General features: G+C 47.0%; 1 protein-coding gene across 4 annotated transcripts in view; it reads right to left on the reverse strand.

The window, feature by feature from the left end:
• Neto1 (neuropilin and tolloid like 1) overlaps nt 1-8,911 on the reverse strand; it is an 85,212-nt gene extending 76,301 nt beyond the window's left edge. For 3 of the 4 annotated variants that reach the window (XM_048363161.1, XM_048363158.1, XM_048363162.1), the window contains exons 1-4: nt 8,722-8,911; nt 6,802-6,855; nt 6,409-6,546; nt 523-771 (exon numbers count right to left, since the gene is read on the reverse strand). In XM_048363161.1, coding sequence (XP_048219118.1) covers nt 523-771; nt 6,409-6,546; nt 6,802-6,855; nt 8,722-8,749 — 469 coding nt within the window. In that variant the 5' untranslated portion in view covers nt 8,750-8,911. Of the gene's footprint in view, nt 1-522; nt 772-6,408; nt 6,547-6,801; nt 6,856-8,717 lie in introns of all 4 variants that reach the window. The other variant, XM_048363159.1, reaches the window with a different exon arrangement.
• Nucleotides 8,912-18,349: the final 9,438 nt, after the last annotated feature.

Consider the following 18,349-nt stretch of genomic DNA (forward strand, 5'->3'; position numbering starts at 1 on the left):
TGTTTACCAGGCCTCACAAATGAATAGAGGCTGCCATAGGTCTCAGTTATCTTTTCACCAAAACTCTAAGGAATTTGTATCTGTAAAAAGAAATTAGACTGCTTTATGGCAGGTCATATAGAATGATCATTTTTAGAGCAAATGAACTTTTTATTCAAGTTCTCAAAAAATCTCCTTTATGCTCTTTATAATACAGCTGACTCTTAAAATTTTTGAAATGCCGTGTGAAATTAGTCTGTTTTTCAAATTATACATTCATCGTCATAGCACTCAATTAAATTAATTGTAGTGCAGTTAGCCATGTTAGACTTTGAAGTCTAAGTACTGTACCTCCAGAACAGGCTATGTTTTGAGGAAAATTTCTTTTCCTTCTAGAATTTGAAAGGGTTTTAAATAGAACTGGAAAATACCTTGAAAATTTGTCATGTCTTAACAAAAGATTTGGTATTACAAAGATAGAAAACTGTGGGAGAAAGAGAGATAGGTAGAAAAAAATTTAAAAGAAAACCAGCTCCTACTTACCAGGTGTGAAATTGTATCTAGCTGAAAACCCCATAGATTCCAGCTCTCCATCAGCAAAAAATTTAATCCACAGGAATCTCCCACTGGATTTGATTACAGGTGGATTTTGCTGTCCACAGAATCGTCCGATTATTGGAGAAAAGCCAAAGGGTCCATCTCGAACTTCAATGTGATCAAATTTGCATTCCCAAGATGGTTCAATAGAGTATTTTTCATCAAAGTAAAGTTCAATGCACTGCCTTGGGGCGGCTGTAAAAAGAGAAAGATTGTATCTAGAAGGCCATTTCTTAAACCTTGAGGTTGATTTTCCTGATTCTATTTCAAGTTTTATCTATGTACCTTTTATCAAACTGTGCTGTCAGTTTGCATGGAGATGCAAAGAATGGAAATGACACTATTCTATGGGATATTTTCATTAAAAAAAAAAACACCCATCTTCTAGTAAGGTGATCCTTAAAGCTGGTGGCATTGCACAAAACATTACTATGACTTTTTAAAAAATGACAGTTTTGGTATCTAACCCCGAAGTGGCTGACAACAGGCAGTAAAGTGGAGGGACGTGGTTCTCCTTTTCCTGGGTTCAGGAGTGTGGTAGCCACAGCCACTGGAGAACCATTCAGAATGGAAAGCGCACAGCCGTCCATGTACTCGCGCAAGGTGCCTGCGGAAGTATCTCCAGTAATTTGTCCAGAGCACAAAGCTGATCTCATTGGTCTCAACTGGAACTTCAGCATTTCTCTATCAGCTGCTGCCCAGGGATGGGTGCACCTGACATACAAAAGCCCAGGGGGTCCTACCACCCCAGGCCAGCAGGGTGCAAGCAACTCAAGCTTGCTGTGTTCTCCTAAAAGCCCCCCTGCCATGCCAGCGTGCCCCTTCCCACTTCCTTGACTATCTAGGTACTTGAGAGTTAGCTCATCCTTATCCAAGGAAGGTCTTGTTTAGAGAATCTCCTCCCTAAATTTGTTCAAGAAAGACACAAATCGTATCTTTTTGTATCTTCTCTTCTCAGGACCTTAACGCAGCGGTCCCTGTGGATTTCAGAAATGTGTTTGAGAGAATGGTAAGTCAACGTATCTTCAAAGGCCCTTTGGAAAGCTAAGACATCCTTGGAGCTGCCAACACTTGATCTCCTCTAGGAGAATGGGCGCTCGTGGCCTTCCTTCTCCACGTCCAAGGGCAGTTGGAATCTGCGATATTCAGCCACAACCCTCTAGAAGGCCATGACATCACGCTTCAGTACGCATTTACCAAGTGAGTGACCCACTGTCACCACGAGCCTGTGGACAGCTCGCGGGCTACTTGGCCCTCTCCAGAGCCTTCCAGAAGCCTGAACGTTAAGACGACCACACCACAGCCCGCTGTTTATGTGCTCGGCAACTACTCCTGGTGGCTACCCAGGCCTCTCTGCTTCCTAAATACATATGGATGATCACCCTTGATAGCCTCAAAAGTAAAACTTTATATGCACTGATTTCAAAAGTTAAATAGGCTTCTAAGTTAGAGAGTTATAGAATAAAATTAATCCTACTGTTTGCCAAGGATGGAAGTAACATTCAAAAATGACTCTGTGAATCATTTTACTCTAAAAATACTCTGATTAGACATTGAAAAGGGACATTGATAGCTCATTATATTGAAGATCGGGCCACTTTATTTGGAAATAATGAATGCCACAAAGGTTGGCTGATACAGTAGATAATGACAGATTTGTGGGGTTTACCACTATCTACAAATTTGAAAAATATCCCAAATTTTACCTCAAAAAATCACCACATTTTCCTCCCTAACATATTAGTCTAAAAGACAAAAGGGGAAATGTTTAATGAACTAGTCCTGTGTATGTATCAATTACTAAATAAACCAGTGGTATGTGTTATTAGAACACAACGTGTCTGCTTCTTTATCTCCTCTTCTGTAGGCCATACAAAATGGTATGTCTTTATGATAAAACAGGAAACGTTATTTCAGAATGCGGGATGACTTGTAGGTATAAATAATGGATCTGTGTGGAATGGGAAAGCAAGGAGATCAGTCAGCCCGTGTGCTAATTTACTTAGAGATCTGTCTGGCCTCCACTCCTTATTTATGTTTCAAGTTGCGTGACCTACGCCCACTTCGGAACATTCTAATAGCTGAATTTCACGGGGCAGTGCTTACACTTTTCAAGCTAAGCATCCCGGGCGGTGCTCGCGGATGACCCACGCGCGGAGCGGCTCTGCCTGCCAGAGAAGCTGCCTCATTCCGACATCTCAGCCTCACCTTCCCTCAGCTTCCCGCTGCCCGCCTCACGGGGGGCCTCTTGCTTCAAGGTTTCCCCAGTGCTGACTTCCATCTATGACCCAGGTCCCCATTAGACAGCGGCCTCTTCAAGAATCTTTGCCCCCACTGCACACCGTGGGCACTGGTACTGGGGGTGGATGTGGACTTGTGGTTTATTTCCCCCATGCGTGGGGGTCTGGGGGGCCTCCTGAAATCCATAAAAGAATCCTCCCCTTAGCCATCTTCCTTACCACGACCTGCCTGAACTCAAGCAAGGCAACCACGTATCTCTCTTTCTCTCCTATTCTTCAGTGTACCTCGCTTTTGCGTACCAAGCAAGCCATTCTTTTTAAAGATAAACAGGTACCCCCAACCCTGCTGTGTCTGCTTAGTGCTGCTGCTCATCTTAGGGACCAACGCCCTTCTCAACCACCTCATGCCACCGCCCTGCTTCCAATCTTGACCTTATTTTCCTTTGCTGTCACAGTGGACAGTCGAGCAGCCCTTGCTTCTCTAAACTCCTTCCACATCAGATGCTGGGACATCCTCGACTTGATTCTCCCACAGGCTCCTGGGCTACTGATTCCAATCTGTTACTTTTCTCCTTACTTGGTCCATCCCTACCTATTACTTTCTAGAAATCTAGACCACATCCTCCCTCCTCAAGCCGGGGGCCAGTACGCTACACGGCGGAGGCTTGCCACTATGGCACTATTGACATCTAAGGATTCTCTAGCGTAGTTTGAGGCTAGCCTGGTTAAAAACTTCCATGAGATTTCATCTCAACAGAAGAAACTGTGCATGGTCGGATGCACCCATCATCTCGGCCATGGTAGCGAGTTGAAGGTAGGAGAACTGTGGTCCAAGCATGAGTCCAGATAAAGAATAAGACTGTCAATCCATGCAAAATAGAGCCTGAGGCCTGGTTCAGTAGTGAAGCACCTGTTAGCAACTATGAGGTCCTGAGTTCAACCCGCATTTCCAATAAAAATGAAAAAGAAAAATGTAATGATTCCCGAGGTTCCATTCGAGATCCGTTAAGTCAGAATTCCAGGGAAAGATGCAGGCGTCTGGACTTTCATGAGCTGAAGCCCAGGTCGACACCTCAGTAACCACCTCTTCTTTCCTGTTCTGCCAGGCTTTCTCCCACTGTCTCCTCAGAACCCATCTCCATGAATGCCCACACTGAGCACATCGTTGGTCTGCTGAGGCCCCTTTTCCGCCTACATTTCTTATCTGCCATGCCAATTCCATCTAACTTCTGGCCAAACGCCCTTTCCCTATCCTAGAACGGTCATGAGATTTTTCTTCTCTCTCTTCTTGCAGCCAAGCATTTAAAGTTCACTTTCTTAAATGCTTTCCATTTGTTTCATTCGCTCCATGACCAGAGCCATTTACTTTAGTTCAGAGTCTTGCTATTAGTTGCTTGGCTTTTTTTTTTTTTTTTTGCAGTATCGTATGTTCTTTTCTTTCAGTTATTCCTAATCAAACTACATAGCTTTCAGTTATTCCTAATCACAATACAAAAGCTAACATCCCTCCCTCATAGTCTTTTCTTTCATCTTTCTATCCAAGCCATTCTTTGCCAGTCTTGGGCCTCTTTATGTTATTTACTCAAAGGAGCTGAGTTTCCAGGCCATATTTTAAGCACTGTTCACAGCCTTCTACGCTGTAGCTAGAAGAATAGTTATTTGGTATTTGTTACATACGTATGTGAATGGAGTGTTTTAAAAGATTTTATAAACAAGGTTTAATGGGGAGGTGCTATTTATTTTCTCACTTTCATTTACCTTAATCCTAGACAAAAGTATAAATAAATAAGAATGATCATGAGAATATATGCATACTGTGGCAACCAACGTTCATCAATACTTTTAAATGTCCCTAAAATATCTCAAGGGCATACATAATCTATCTTCAACAGTCTGTTCTGAGTTAATCTTTGAAGGCAAGAACTGAATAAATGTTTTTTTTTACAATTTAGAATTGTAAGGTAATTTTTCCAAAGTGTATATTGAATATGATGACTGTATATGTCCACCTTGCCTCCCTTCATTCCCATATTTCCCCGCCCACACAAGTGTCAGCTTCCTGGTATATACATGTTGCTAAAGGTTTCTTTGGTTGTCAAGAGGAGTTACACAGTTGGATTCCTCCTAAATATACCATCGTTTGGTCAATTTACTTGTGTATATATGCGTATAATCCTATATATGTTATCATGTGGGCTTGTATTTTAGATCTAGCTTCCACAGTTTTCATGCAATTGATATATTTTTTCTTTCTGATAGGTGAGTAAAATTCTACTGTAATGTATACCACATTTTCTTGTTAACATTTTAAAATATGATTGATACTATGAATATAAGATGTCTGACACCCCTCTGCCTTGGTTTTATAATTAATAAAAGAAGAAAAATATCCATTGACTGCGACTCAATGTCTCAACACATTTAAATTCTTCCAAGTTTTATAATAAATCCTATTTTGTGTGCACAAATGTCAGCTACATGGTGAAGAACAACTAATTTCAGCCTAAAACCTACACATTTCAATTTTCTTTTCTATGAATTGAAACTGTCAGAGCTCACACAGTTTGTCTGTTTAAATCTTTTGAACATCAGAGCTTATGTAGTTGGCTTATCTTTGCTATATGTTCTTCTTTAACCATGCAAGAGGAAGAGAAAGATTCTTGAATGAAAAATTATGATGAGAAAAAGAAACTGTTTCGAAATGGAGATGCATAAAGCCAGGTAAGCAGAGTCTCTGTTCTAAGAGATCTGTCTGGTGTTCATGTTCTAGGCCTGCAAGCAGGTTCAAACATAGACTTTTCTATGAGGATAGCTTTGTCTCTACAAGCACATGCACACCAAGAAGAATCAAGAGTTCTAGGTTATCTGGCAAGAACACTTAAAATATTGAGCACTTCTGTCACTAGAGAAAATGTTCATATATTTTTTAAAGTTCTATTTAACAGAGTCATGTCTCAAGGTTAGTAGAAACGGGAAATGTTCAAAGAGAGGTGAGTCTCTTTTCCAGCACTATTTATCCTTCAAGTAGCAAAAAAAAAAAAAATATGATGAAAGAAAGCACCATAAGCTAGAACCCTGGCAATGACTTTCAAATACAGTAAGGTCACTTAAACCAAAGAGAGGCACTTTCTTTCTGATTAGTGTTGAGAAAACATATAATGGATTCAGCTTGGACATTCATGGGTTTTGCTGTTTTGAAGCATTAAAAACAAGAATAAGTATAAAGGTTATGGTGGTCATTGTTCAATACATTTAAATAAGGGTTTCTCATACCAATACCCATTTGGTAATAGTGTTACAACTACCCATCTATTCTATGGCTGCGGAACTGTCAATCAACTAAAGCGGCCACAAAAGAGTAAGCTCTTAAGTTGTTGGCTTGTTTTTATTTCCCAGAATGTGCTTGTTCACAGCCTATTACTAATAATTTCAGTAACTGCCCTGACCTCAGATTTTAAAGTCATTTGCTTCACATAGGCATATTTATGTGCACTGTCTCCAAAACCATTTTGGGGGGGGGGTAATGTCCCCGTGTTTCCTGTCCATCCAGTGCCTAGAGGTGGCCAGGCACTGGCCCGGGCTCCCTCCTTACCTTCTATGATGTACACACACTCCCTGTCAGGGGGGTACTTGCTAGGGTAGTTGGGAGAGGTGAAGATTCCTCCCTCCGCATGCTTTGTCCATGTTCCGCACTGCACTGACTTCTGGGTTTCTGAGGTGGTTTGCTTTTCTGTGAAGCAAAACAAAACATAACAGAATTTAAAAGGAAACACCAGCCAATTTTCTACAGTGCTAAAAGTAGGGAGGACACTCTTATAACATCCATTAGTAAATTAATTTTGCAATGTTCTCCTCGTCAAAACCACTCATTATTTATATACACTATATTCCAGAATATGGGGACCTAATATTAAAAGTATGAGAAATAAGAAATGCCAAACAAATTGCATGCCTTCCACTAGCATTTTCTTCCAAAGAAACACACCTGTTCCTTTCTTGGTTGCTCCAGATAGATGAAGGATGGTTAAACTTGCTACAACTGAAACAGAAACAGAAATATTAGAGAGAAGCAGTACACATCCAAAATAAATGATCAACTCCTAGATCTATAGGAGCACAACAAAATCCAAACATAAAATGATACCAAAGCAGGTTAGTGTTGTCATTGTTGACTTAGAACTTGGAAAAAAAAAACAAACAAAAACGAATTCAAAACGTCCAGAGGGGATTCTGAGGGTCCCTTATCGAAGTAACGTTGAGAGTGGATGAAACCCGAACTCCGGAAGGCAAATGCACACTTGGACACTGGGAGGAAACACTGCACGCTGCTAGTGCCACACGCTACAGGAAGACTTCGAGATGCTCACTGCTACCAAACTACTTCTGGCAAAGGCTTTGGCCAGATCTCCCAAGGAAGACAGAGGGAAGGGGGGAAAGAAAAGCAAAACAGAAAAGTAAACAGTGAGAAAGTCCTCCACGGCAGACCCTAACGCATATGCCCACATGGCTGCCTTTTTTTTTTTTTTTCCACATGAGTGTTTCAGCAGATCCCAGACCCCAGAAGGGGGAGGAAGAGAAGGCCAATGGTTGTGCCGTGGGTGTTAAGAGGCACCAGAACATTGCTTACAACCAGGAAGCAAACCCATCCCGAGAACTTTCTAAGGCTGTGAATTTTGCCCTTCCTAGCCTTCACTCCAGCTGGCCATTTAGTGTTACCCAGAAGTTGATGCGGATTTGGGATTAGTGGTTTCTAGAAGCACTTATTGAACCCGTTGTTCAGGATCAGTGAGGAGCTGGGTCTGTGGTTTCCTAAGAAACCCAAAAGGTCATCCGGGTCTGCATGTCTGCTTTACTTCTGTGTTTTCAATTTCCTCAACATGAACAGAAACACTGAAAGTAGCAGTGTGGGAGGACTTCACCTCAAAATTTCTGCATTTTCCCCCTTGGTTGTTTACTTTGCTATTGAATTACATAAAAAAAGAAAACCCTCCCTGTTTCCACGTAAGAAGACAGACAGTCTAGAATCGTTTGCTAAGCCCAAAGGTCAGTCCTTACAGTCACTGTAAATGCAACCTGAGCACATCTGGACTTGGATAGGAATCGTTGAGCAATGATCAATTCCCTTAGACTTTACATCCCAGCCAGATCACCGATTCTTAAGCCACAAAGGTGGGTCGCTGCCGCTGTTGTTAGGCGTTTAAATAGCAAAAGCAAAGATTGCAACCTGCCATTCTAACACCCACACACACACAGACACACACGCACACACGCGGGCACACACATGCACGTGGCAACCGACGACAGAGTATGCATTGCTCTTCTCTGTCCTGGGCCTCCGGGCTTCCACCGAGTCCCACGGTGGGTGGCTCGCGGGCGGCGGGCACCGCTGGGCTGTGCCACGGAAGCGGCCCTGGCCGGCTGGGTGACCCCCGAAGCTGCTGCCCGCACCACCCCCCCTTCCCCTCCTCGGCCCCGCGGCGGGCGCCCCAGGTGCCCGGAATACCTAGAGGCCCGGCAGGTGGGCCCGCGCCCGCGGGGAGGGGGGGTGGCTCGGAAGCCCCAGAAGGACGACCAGTGACTGCGTCCCGCGGTCCCACCGGCGTGCCGCCGGCTCAGTCCGGTCCTCCCCAGGCTGGCTCCCCGGGGGCGTCCTCCGGACCCGGGGCTCCCCTCGCCCTCGCCGCCCCAGGCCGACTCCGGGGTCCCGCTGCGCCCCGCTGCTGCTGCTGCTGCAATAAAGTTCGCCCCTGGCCGGTGCGCGCGGGCGGGCGCTGCGGGGCCGGGGCCGGGGTCGGGGTCCGGGGCGCGTCGGGCCCGGCTATCCCGAGACCGGGGAGGGACGGAGGGAACTGGCCCCGGGCGGGCGCGAACCCGCGGCGGGCGGGCGTGCGGGACACATACTCACTGAGAAACACAGGGCGTCCATAGACCATGTCTGTGCGTTACACCAGAGGCTCCGGGCTCCGCTACTTCCATCTAGGGACGGGGATCGTCGGTGGCGGGGGAAGACGCGGGAGTCCCGAGGCGTGGAAATGGGCGAGCCGGGAGCGCGAGCCGGGGGGACGCCGGGCAGGGCGCGCGCCGGGCGCGGAGGAGCCCGGAGGAGCCCGGGGGAGCCCGGAGGAGCCCGGAGCCCGCGCCGCGGCCGGCCCCGCTCCGCCCCGCTCGGAGGATCCGCTCGCTCGTCCGCCGCCCCGCAGGCGCTGGCGCTGGGCGCGGGCCCTCAGCGCCGCGAAGCCCGCATCCACGCCCCGGGCTGGCGCGGGCCCTCAGCGCCGCGAAGCCGGCATCCACGCCGCGGCGCGCTGCGCTGGCCCGGGCGGCCTCCTCCCCGCATCCCCGCGGCCGCGGGCCGAGCTCGGGCGCCCCGGATCGGAGCCGGGGCCGGGGCGGCGGGCGGCGGCGCGAGGCGGGGGCCGGGCCCCACCGACGGCAGCAGCGACGGGGCGGCCGGCCGGGCGGCGGCGGCGGCGGCGGCGGGGGTGGCGGCCGGGCTGGCCCAGCCCCGCGCTCATCGACCACGCGCGGCCGCTCGGAGCCGCCCTCCCGGCGCCAGCCCCGGGCGAGGGCGCGCAGGCTGGCCAGGCGGCAGCACCGCGGGGTCCGTCATGGGCGCGCGGGGCTCCGCTCGCCGCCTGCGCAGGGCGGGGTGGGCGTCCGCGCGGGGGGCGGCCGGGGGGGTGGGGCGGGCGGCGGGGTCACCCGGCGGGCGCCGCTGGCATCGCACGCACGGGACCCCCGCGCGCGGGCACTGGGTGCTGGCGGCCCCGCGCGGCCCGCGCCCTGGCGCCGGTGCGCGGCGGAATGGGGCGGCGGCGGCCAGCACGGCGAGGCGCCGGGTGCGGGAAGGGGGGGGGGGGGCGCCGCTCCCCGAGCCCGAGCAGGGGCGGGGGGGGGGGAAGGAGGAGGGAGATCAGCAGCTTCACCAACCCGGAGCTGGGGCGGAGAGAGGGAGATCCGCCGCCTGGCCAACCCGGAGCGGCGGGGGCGGGCCGGGGGGGGGGGTGTGGGGGGACCCACGCGGGACCCTGGCTGGGTAGGAGAAGCCCCTCGGGGGCCCTCCCTTCCGTCCTTCCGGGGCGCGGTGGGGCGGGGGGGGGGCTGCGCCTCCCCGGGGCCGGCATTGCAGCCTCGCCGCCACCACAGGTTTTGTTTACTTTCCAAGGGTCACCAACTGCGGTGGCTGTGCCCTGGGCCGCTGCCTCCCCGGGACCCCGGGGTGCGGGGGGCGGGGTGGGGGGGGGGGGCTGGGGCTTCGCCGTCACCCCAGCGGTGCGGGACGGGAGCTTGGCACGCCAGGGAGAGAGAGAGGCACCGACCAAAAGTTTCCCTGTGAACCCCGGGGGTCGCACAGACCCCATTGCTCCGGCACAGACCCCGGCTCTCCAAATCGTGACCTTTCCCCTTCCCCCCGTGTTTCAAGCCACCCCAAGGCAAAGCGCCGATCACCCCCACTGCACCCCACCACGCACACGCGCGCCCACCTGCGCGGCTGCTGGGGAAGAAGGGACGCGCACCGCCCCGGAAGACGGCGGGCCGGCCGGGAAAGGGTAAATAGGGAATAGCACGAGCCTCAAGCTGGAGCCCGGCTGCGGGCAGGGGGAGGGGGGGAGCGTGAGTCGGGTTGGGGAGTCCCTCCCGGGGCCCGCGGCCGCCCCCCTCGGTGCCCACACGCGCGCCCCGGGCCTCGGTGGTCAGTGCCTGCGCTCCCACGCGCGGCCGCCGGACCTGGCGCGCACGGAGCCGGCGAGGCGGCTGCCCCTGCCTGGGGGCCCGGATCCCGCGCTCCGCCCAGGGACCCGGAGCCTCCCGCCTCTCAGCCCCGCTGAGCGGCCGGGGAGCAGGTGGTGCCCAGTGGAGATCACAGAACCCGCAGGGAGACAGCCACAGACTGGGCTGAGCGAAGGGCTGCCCCCCAACGGCCAGGGAGGGGAGGTAGGGCGTCCGGAGCAAACCCGAGAGCGCCTGGGGTGTGGGTGGGGGGTGCTGGGGCGGGGCCCAGGCCCCCCTCCGGAGCAGCCTGCAGCTAAGCAGGGAAAAGGCACTGGGGAGGTGAGGGCACTCGCCCCCCACCCCCAGCCTGGCTCGGGTGAGGTGAGGAATAACAGTCTCGTCTCCCCGAGACAGAAGAGATCTCTGCCAGAGGCGCAGGACGCAGGCACCCGCCGAGAGCCTAGCTGCCACATTTGTCCCCAGTCAGCAGCAAAGTCCTTAACCGAGGAATGGAAGTGACCAAGTGGATTTGTGCGCGCGTGTGCACGTGTGTGTGTGTGGCACTGCGTGTGGCACCGCGCCCACCCTCTGACTGCCATCTCTGCCCCAACTGTGCCTGCGAGTGGAGCTAGGCGATCAGAAAGAAAGCCCCCAAGGCTTGAGCTGGCATCTGCGGAAAGGCTGAGCGTCTGCCCACGCGGGTACTAGTCACGGAGTCCGCGGCCCTCGGCAGCGGGAGCCCCGTGACCTACGGCGCCACCCTGGTGCCAGCGTGGGGGCCCTAGGAGGCCGGGGTGAGGGGCGCGGGGAGCGCAGTTGAGGAGCAAACCCCCTTCCCAGCAGCAGCGAGGAACTAGAGTGACAGCCCCAGCAGAGGGCGCGGGGGTGGGGGGGGGGGGAAGAGGGCGGAAGGAGGGCAGGGGGGGGGAAGGCGCTTGGGTCCTTGTGGCCTCCCTGGGCTTTTGACACATGGCCAAGCACCAGGGATGAGGGTTGACTTAAGAATCGTCGGGAAGAGTGGACGGTCTTTGGTTTTTCACACCTGGCTCGTGCCATCTTTATGAAAGTAAGATTGCCCAAGGAAGGGACGGCAGCCTTGGGGACGCTTTAAGGAGATGTCCTGCATTTCTCAGCAATCCGAGTGCAGGGCAGGGCACACTTGACTGCTTGTTGCCTCTCCCCTCACAGAGTTTTGAACCCAGCCAGAGAAGTGGCCATCACCAATGGCTCTGGACGGAAGGTCCTTGTGTCAGGGAAAGGGTACAGGAACTCGAGGAAGGAACAATCCTAAGGAGAAAGAATCTCAACCTTCGTCCATGTCTTTGTTCAAAGTCAGATTCTCTTGCAAGGAGACGGATTTGCCAGAGCTTTCCTGGACGGTGACTGGAGCTGTAGGCTTGTGCACCTGATCCACTGGATCCAATGTGCTTATTGGAGGACTGAGCTTTCACGTCCTGAACGCCACCTTCCTGGAAGGGTGCTCATCTGACACCCATCCAAGGGGGCTCCTCCTCATCTTGCGTCACCTTGTCCTTGGAGATTCCACTCCTTTCCAAACCACACACACACACACACACACACACACACACACACACACACCTCTACCACATTCAGCCCTGGTGAATAAGCCCCTCACTAATAGAGGAACAAAAAATTGCTCCCTTCGGAGACAAAGTGTGCGTGGGGGAACAAGAAATGTGGAGCATTCCACTTCTCCAAGATGATTGAAAAGACATATGGCCAAATGACACGGTGTGAGTCATTTGGAAGGGACCGCTGATAAGCTGATAGCTTGTAGGAGTGAAGTAGGCTGCCCCAGAAAGGGAGACGGAGCCATCGTTCTCCGTGGTTAGAATTAAAACAGTGATTCAATGGAAAATGAGGCACCATTACAATTTTTTGGACCCAACTAATTATTGGTATTTGTTAAAACTATTACCTTCATGCTAATAAAAAGGAAGAATGATTTACAAAACCTTAGTTGAACACCAGTTCAATCCAGTTCTTGCTCTTCCAATTCTAATGCACGTGGCTGTCTAGGTGCATGGAATTTTCTACACAGTACAGTAAGGTCTGAGTCCATGGTTTCTTCATTAATTTCATCTGCAATTCTGACAGCCTAGTGCTTGACTATTGATGGAAGAGATGTTGTTACATAATAACAAAAACTACTGCCCATACATCCATCCCCTACCATGTCTATATTTTTATTGCTAGCAAAGTAACATCTAAATTAATTTAGTGATGAGATGTAAATAATTGACTTTTCCATTTTATTAACTCATCAATATACCAGTCAGAGCATTATTTTATCAAACATTTGTTAAGAAGCAATTCACTTGCAAATGGTGTTGGTGGAAATTGTCTGCAATAACCGAATAATTGGAGGTCAAACTGATTTTAACTAATACTGATGAAATGATTTTTATGTATCCTAACAGAAGAGACAGTCAACATGAAATAGAAGTTGTCAACGTTTTTGTCATTCTTTGTTGTCAAAGTGATGTACAGAGGGGTTACAGTTTCATACATAAGGCACTGAGTACATTTCTTATCCAACTTGTTACCTCCTCCCTCATTTTTCCCCTGCCTTCCCCTCCACCTTTCCCTCTCCCCCCATGATTTGTACAGTTGGTTTACACCATATAGTTTTGTAAGTATTGCTCTTGCATTGGTTTGTCTCGATTTTGGTATTCCCTTTCCCTTTCCTAGTTCCAATACACATATATACAATGTCAACATTTTTGAAATTTTACATTTAAACTAAACAAGTCATCTCACAATCATGAAGAATTAATACACTGACTTAGCTAGCACAGATATCAGCTTCATGTGAGCATTCACTTTCATAGCATTTCCTAATTCAATAAATTTTAGATATGCAATTTAAATTTTGGGGTAGGTATGCAATGTCCCTGTTGTTTTACATCTTGTGATGATTGTGATCAATGTCTCTATTAGGAGCACATGAAGGACATGAATAAAGTGGCGTGATTGGGGAATTATATCATTAGTGATCCACCAATCATGAGTAAATCATTCTTGTTATAAATTTCAGAATAAAAAGTATTAAGATTGTGATTGATAGTTGACAGTGACTTATAAAAATAAAATCAAACATTCTATGCTCATCAGACTAGCTAGTGAAACTATCTGTAAACCAACATGAAGTGAAGGAACATTTATGAAGATATATGCCAAGGCTGCAAGGCATAAATTTCTGGGAAAGTTCTGTCTTTATACTAATATCTTACCATAGTCCCCATGCTATTACAATACTAATACCCGATACAACTAAAGAGAAAGAGAGCTCTCTAAGTTATGAAGAAAATAGCAATCATACCAAGAGACATACTTTAGAACAAGAATAAGAATTTGATTTGGCAACAATCTTTTGAAACATAGCATTGGTTACAAAAAGCCAATGGAGGTGAACCATCTGAACAGGGAAGAAAAATCTTTCTGAACCTAAATGCATGTGAATGGAAACCATCACCTCAATGCAAGAGCCAAAGGAAAGACCTCCAGCATACCCTCCATAAAGAGTTCTCAGTTGATGTTGTATAGGGAGAAGAAAGAATGACCTGAGGTAAATAAACACTGGGATGTGGAAGCAGAGGTAAGTCCACGAGTTAATGTACTAAAATGTACACATATATACACATATCCATGTATATGTGTGTATCTATATATACATACGTGTATATGTATAAATATGCTGTACAGGGCAAGATGTGAAGAACAAAGCAAGGAGTTCTCGCCGTGTCTCTGGCTGAGAACACGGAGCATCCAATTCTTTGAAGTCCTCGAGGTCAGCACAAGCATTTCCCTCGATTGCAGAACCACATAATTCCCAGCTCTAAGCAAATGCCTACATGCGCAAGACTCCTCCTCAGCATTTGAACCCACCTCTCACCAATGACTGGCCGAAAGACCCAGTGTGGGTTTTCTGGGAGAATTCTGTCTCTGCTTGGGGAAAACAGAGAAGGTGTAGGAAGCTGAGATGGGTCTTGCAGGCACTCCACCTGCTTTCTCTGTGCCAGGGACTTCAATTGGCTTCATCACACAGCAGTATTTTCTCAACATTTCAAGGAGGCATTCTGGTAGTTGATTGTTTTATTCTCAGTGCTTACTTCAGCTGTCCTGGCCAAATCATTAAATCCTGAGTCACACGGAGGTTCCCCTATAGGAAAAAAAAGAAAATCTCCCATTGATATTTCCATTTGTCCCAACTCTTCCACTATTCCAGCCTGAAGAGAGATTCTTGGGTCCAGTCAATCCAACTGTTCATTGAACAGCTAGATTAACCCTAAAATGAACAGTCTTAATCGTAAGATTCTTCAGAGAATTTTGCTTTGAAGAGTCTTAAGCTTAGACATTGCTCTAGAATTAATGAAGAGGGGTGAAGAACTAAATTTTATTTTTATTGTTTACATTTTAACATCTTATAGTAGAGATGGCATACAGATGGGTTACAGTTAAGTAAGTCAGGTATTGAGTACATTTCCTTTAGAAGAATATCAGCCCTTCCCTCATTCTTTCCCAGTTTCTCCCCTCCCGACTTCCCTCCCACATTAAGTCCTATGACTCATTTCTAACATAGTGTCTAGTGGGGTTCACTGCTGAATTGGTTCATCCTTTTTTCCATCATATCTGTGCTTCCCTTTCCCCTCCCCAAGTCAGAAAAACTTATCTATAAGACAAAGAGTACAAAAATCAAGAATGTTATGCTACCTCTGGTTTATTAGTGCATACGAGTACACTAACAAATAAGAAGGTAGGAAGTTGGGCACATTGATTCATGCTCATGATTGCAGGAGGATTTGGGGGCTCAAGGACAGCCTAGTTTCTTCTATCTTACCCTACCTTCTTCCCCAGAATTAAATGAGGAGGGCAAGATGAAATGGTCTTCTATATTTGCACAGAACAATTTTAGATTCAAATTCAAATGAGATTCTCTTTGTAAAATGTAGATAGCATGTTGAATCTATCCGGGCCCTTACACTGGTCTGGAAAATGGAAATGTTATATTAGTATGTATTACTTTTATACGGTGGATTAATTGTGACATACCCATTCAATAATAATATCAACACTACATATTACTTCACAAAAATATTAAAACATTACTCCCTAAAAATATGATCTAGTAAAAATAGGAAATAGGTTTCAATAAATGAAATAACAAAAATCTGATGATAGGTGATAAATGATAGATAAATGACAAGTAATAGATCAAATAAGAAGACAGATAGAAGACATTAAGAGATCAAGAGATGCATAAATGATAGACAAGGAGCTAAAAAGCCAATACCTTATTTGTCTATAAATTACTTTTAAGTATATTCGAATCTATGCTTTCAAATGATTTTTCTTTCCATAGGAAACATTGATTGTTGTAAGGCTAGAGTACACAGTTCTTGTTACCCTTAGCAATAGTCTTTTATATAATGTATTCTTAGTATATACCTTTGACTCTTATTCTTTTATTTTAGGCACACAACTAAGGGTTCATAACTACATACATATGGATAGAGGTGCTTGGAAAGAAAATCTTCTGGAATACTGAATGTGAAATTAAAGTCTGTCACTGCAATCAGAATGTGGAGAAATGAAAGGGAGAATGACAAGATGTGGTCTTTTTAAAAACAATACTGAAATGTCGCATGTGTATTTTCTTAAGGGCCATTGCTTCACATTGGACTCGTGTTTATTTTGGTCATCTTTGAGGTATCTTAAAAATAGACCTTGCCTTAACAGAAGCACACCATATTTTAGTGATGGTAAATTGTGCTGTGATAAACATAGCTGTGCTGGTAGCTTTAGTGTGGTCTTGCTTGTGATCCTTTGGGTAAATGTCCAAAAGGAAGGTTGCTGGGTCATAGGGGAGCTCTATGTTTATCTTTCTGAGGAACCTCCACACTGCTTTCCAGAGTGGTTGAACAAATTTACACACTCTCACCAACAGTGTAGTAGGGTTCCATTTTGGCTACAACCCCACCAGCATCTGTTATTAGTAGTTTTCTTGATATTGGCCATTCTTACTGGGGTGAGGTGGAATCTCAATGTTGTTTTGATTGGGTTTCTAGTAAGAATTACACATTATATTATTGCTCAAGTCAAGTTTTATTTCTCTGCATGACAAAAATACTTTTGCAGCTTAAAAACTTCTGTTTATATTTACTTGTATTGGAAAAAGTCAACATTCAGTCATGAGAAAGTCAGGAATACTGATACCTTGAAGAAGTACCATGATACCGGTATCAAAATGGATCATTATTAGAAAAATACCATATCAAATTCATGAATTACAACAAATAATGTCAAAAGCTCAGCATCTCCTATCCCAAGAATGATCAAGTGGCAAAAGTGTAGTTAGGGATGGACTCCTTGTAGCAGGTGCACTGCAGAGACTTTCTGGGAGAGGGAGCAGGTGCCTGGAGACAGAGCAGTGGAGGAGGAGTGGAGACCAGTGTCAGGACTAAAACAGGTCCTTCACATGCACACACTCGTGAGAAGCAGTGATGGGAGGATGAGTCCACCAAGCACCGCTTCCTCTCCCATCTTTCATAGTCCCACCTGAGCTGTATGCTCATTTTACGAGATAACACATTCCTATATGTACATTGAGAGTTGCTAGTTCTGTTCACTGAAGGCACATTAAACTGTAAAAAAGAAAAGAGAGACATAGAGAGGTGCAGACAGATTAATTTTGACCTTCTTTATGGTCTCTTCTGTCACGGTTGCCTAAGGACAGCTTCTAATATCTGGTGAGAAGATGAATGATAGGTCTGAATATTTGTTTCATTTTGCAGGTTTCCCAAGCCATGCCTAGACTGCATAAACAAAGAGGCTCACCATCCCTCTTGCCGGCTATGCTTCCTATGTCTATTCTATTTCCTCAGAAACATGAGGTTGTGTGTGACATCAGCTCTTGGGCGACTGCACAGAATTTGCATCCCCTGTTACACAGGGGAGCTCATCATGAGTGGAAGGCAAGCAGAAAAGTGGCTATTTTCTTTCCAAATCATTTGAACCAATATCTTGTTCTGTAAAACAAAGGGTAAACCAATAATGTGCCATGGTTACTGAGAACTTCATATAACTCCAAATAACTCTTGGCTTGAAAGAGCCTATAATTCTAGAGTTGACGTGACACTAACAGAACCATGTCAAGATCAACTTTTAAAAACACATTTAAGTTTACCTCAAAAAATGCAGGCTCCTGGATAATAATTGAGTAACCCTGAATACTTTCCAAGAGAAAACAATCCTTCATATTTTCTCCTTTGCCTTTTTCCCTTCCTCCTCATAGATATGTTGACTGCTGGTCTTGATTTCTCAAAATGAGACATGACCTGTTTTCTTCTTGCTAGGGGCATTAAGATTTACTTATCTTTCAGGCATTTCTATCTCCTACTTCATCATATGTACATATATACATATATGTATACATAAACATATATAATTATGTTGAATATTGAATATTAAAGATTTATTAACATATTAATTAATGTATGCCATAGTTGTGAACCTATAACCTCCTATTTTTAGCTTAGAAACCCCGGGAGGGTTCTTAGCCTTTGACTTTTGCTAAATCAAAGTACTGGAAACTCAGCTTGCTGCTGTCTACATTTCCTGTCCACACTTTGACCCAGGTCAGGCCATGAGCTTGTGTGAGTGGCATCTTCCCTTTTCTGTTCAAAGCCTCTGTTCATTCACCACAGAGTCTTTGGTGACAGCAACCATGTTTCAAGGTGTAGTTCTATTCTTACCTATACATTGAGGTTGAATGGCAACAGCTTCTCCTTGCTGAAAGC

The sequence above is a fragment of the Perognathus longimembris genome, chromosome 15 (genome assembly GCF_023159225.1).
Source record: "Perognathus longimembris pacificus isolate PPM17 chromosome 15, ASM2315922v1, whole genome shotgun sequence".
Taxonomy (NCBI): Eukaryota; Metazoa; Chordata; class Mammalia; order Rodentia; family Heteromyidae; genus Perognathus; species Perognathus longimembris.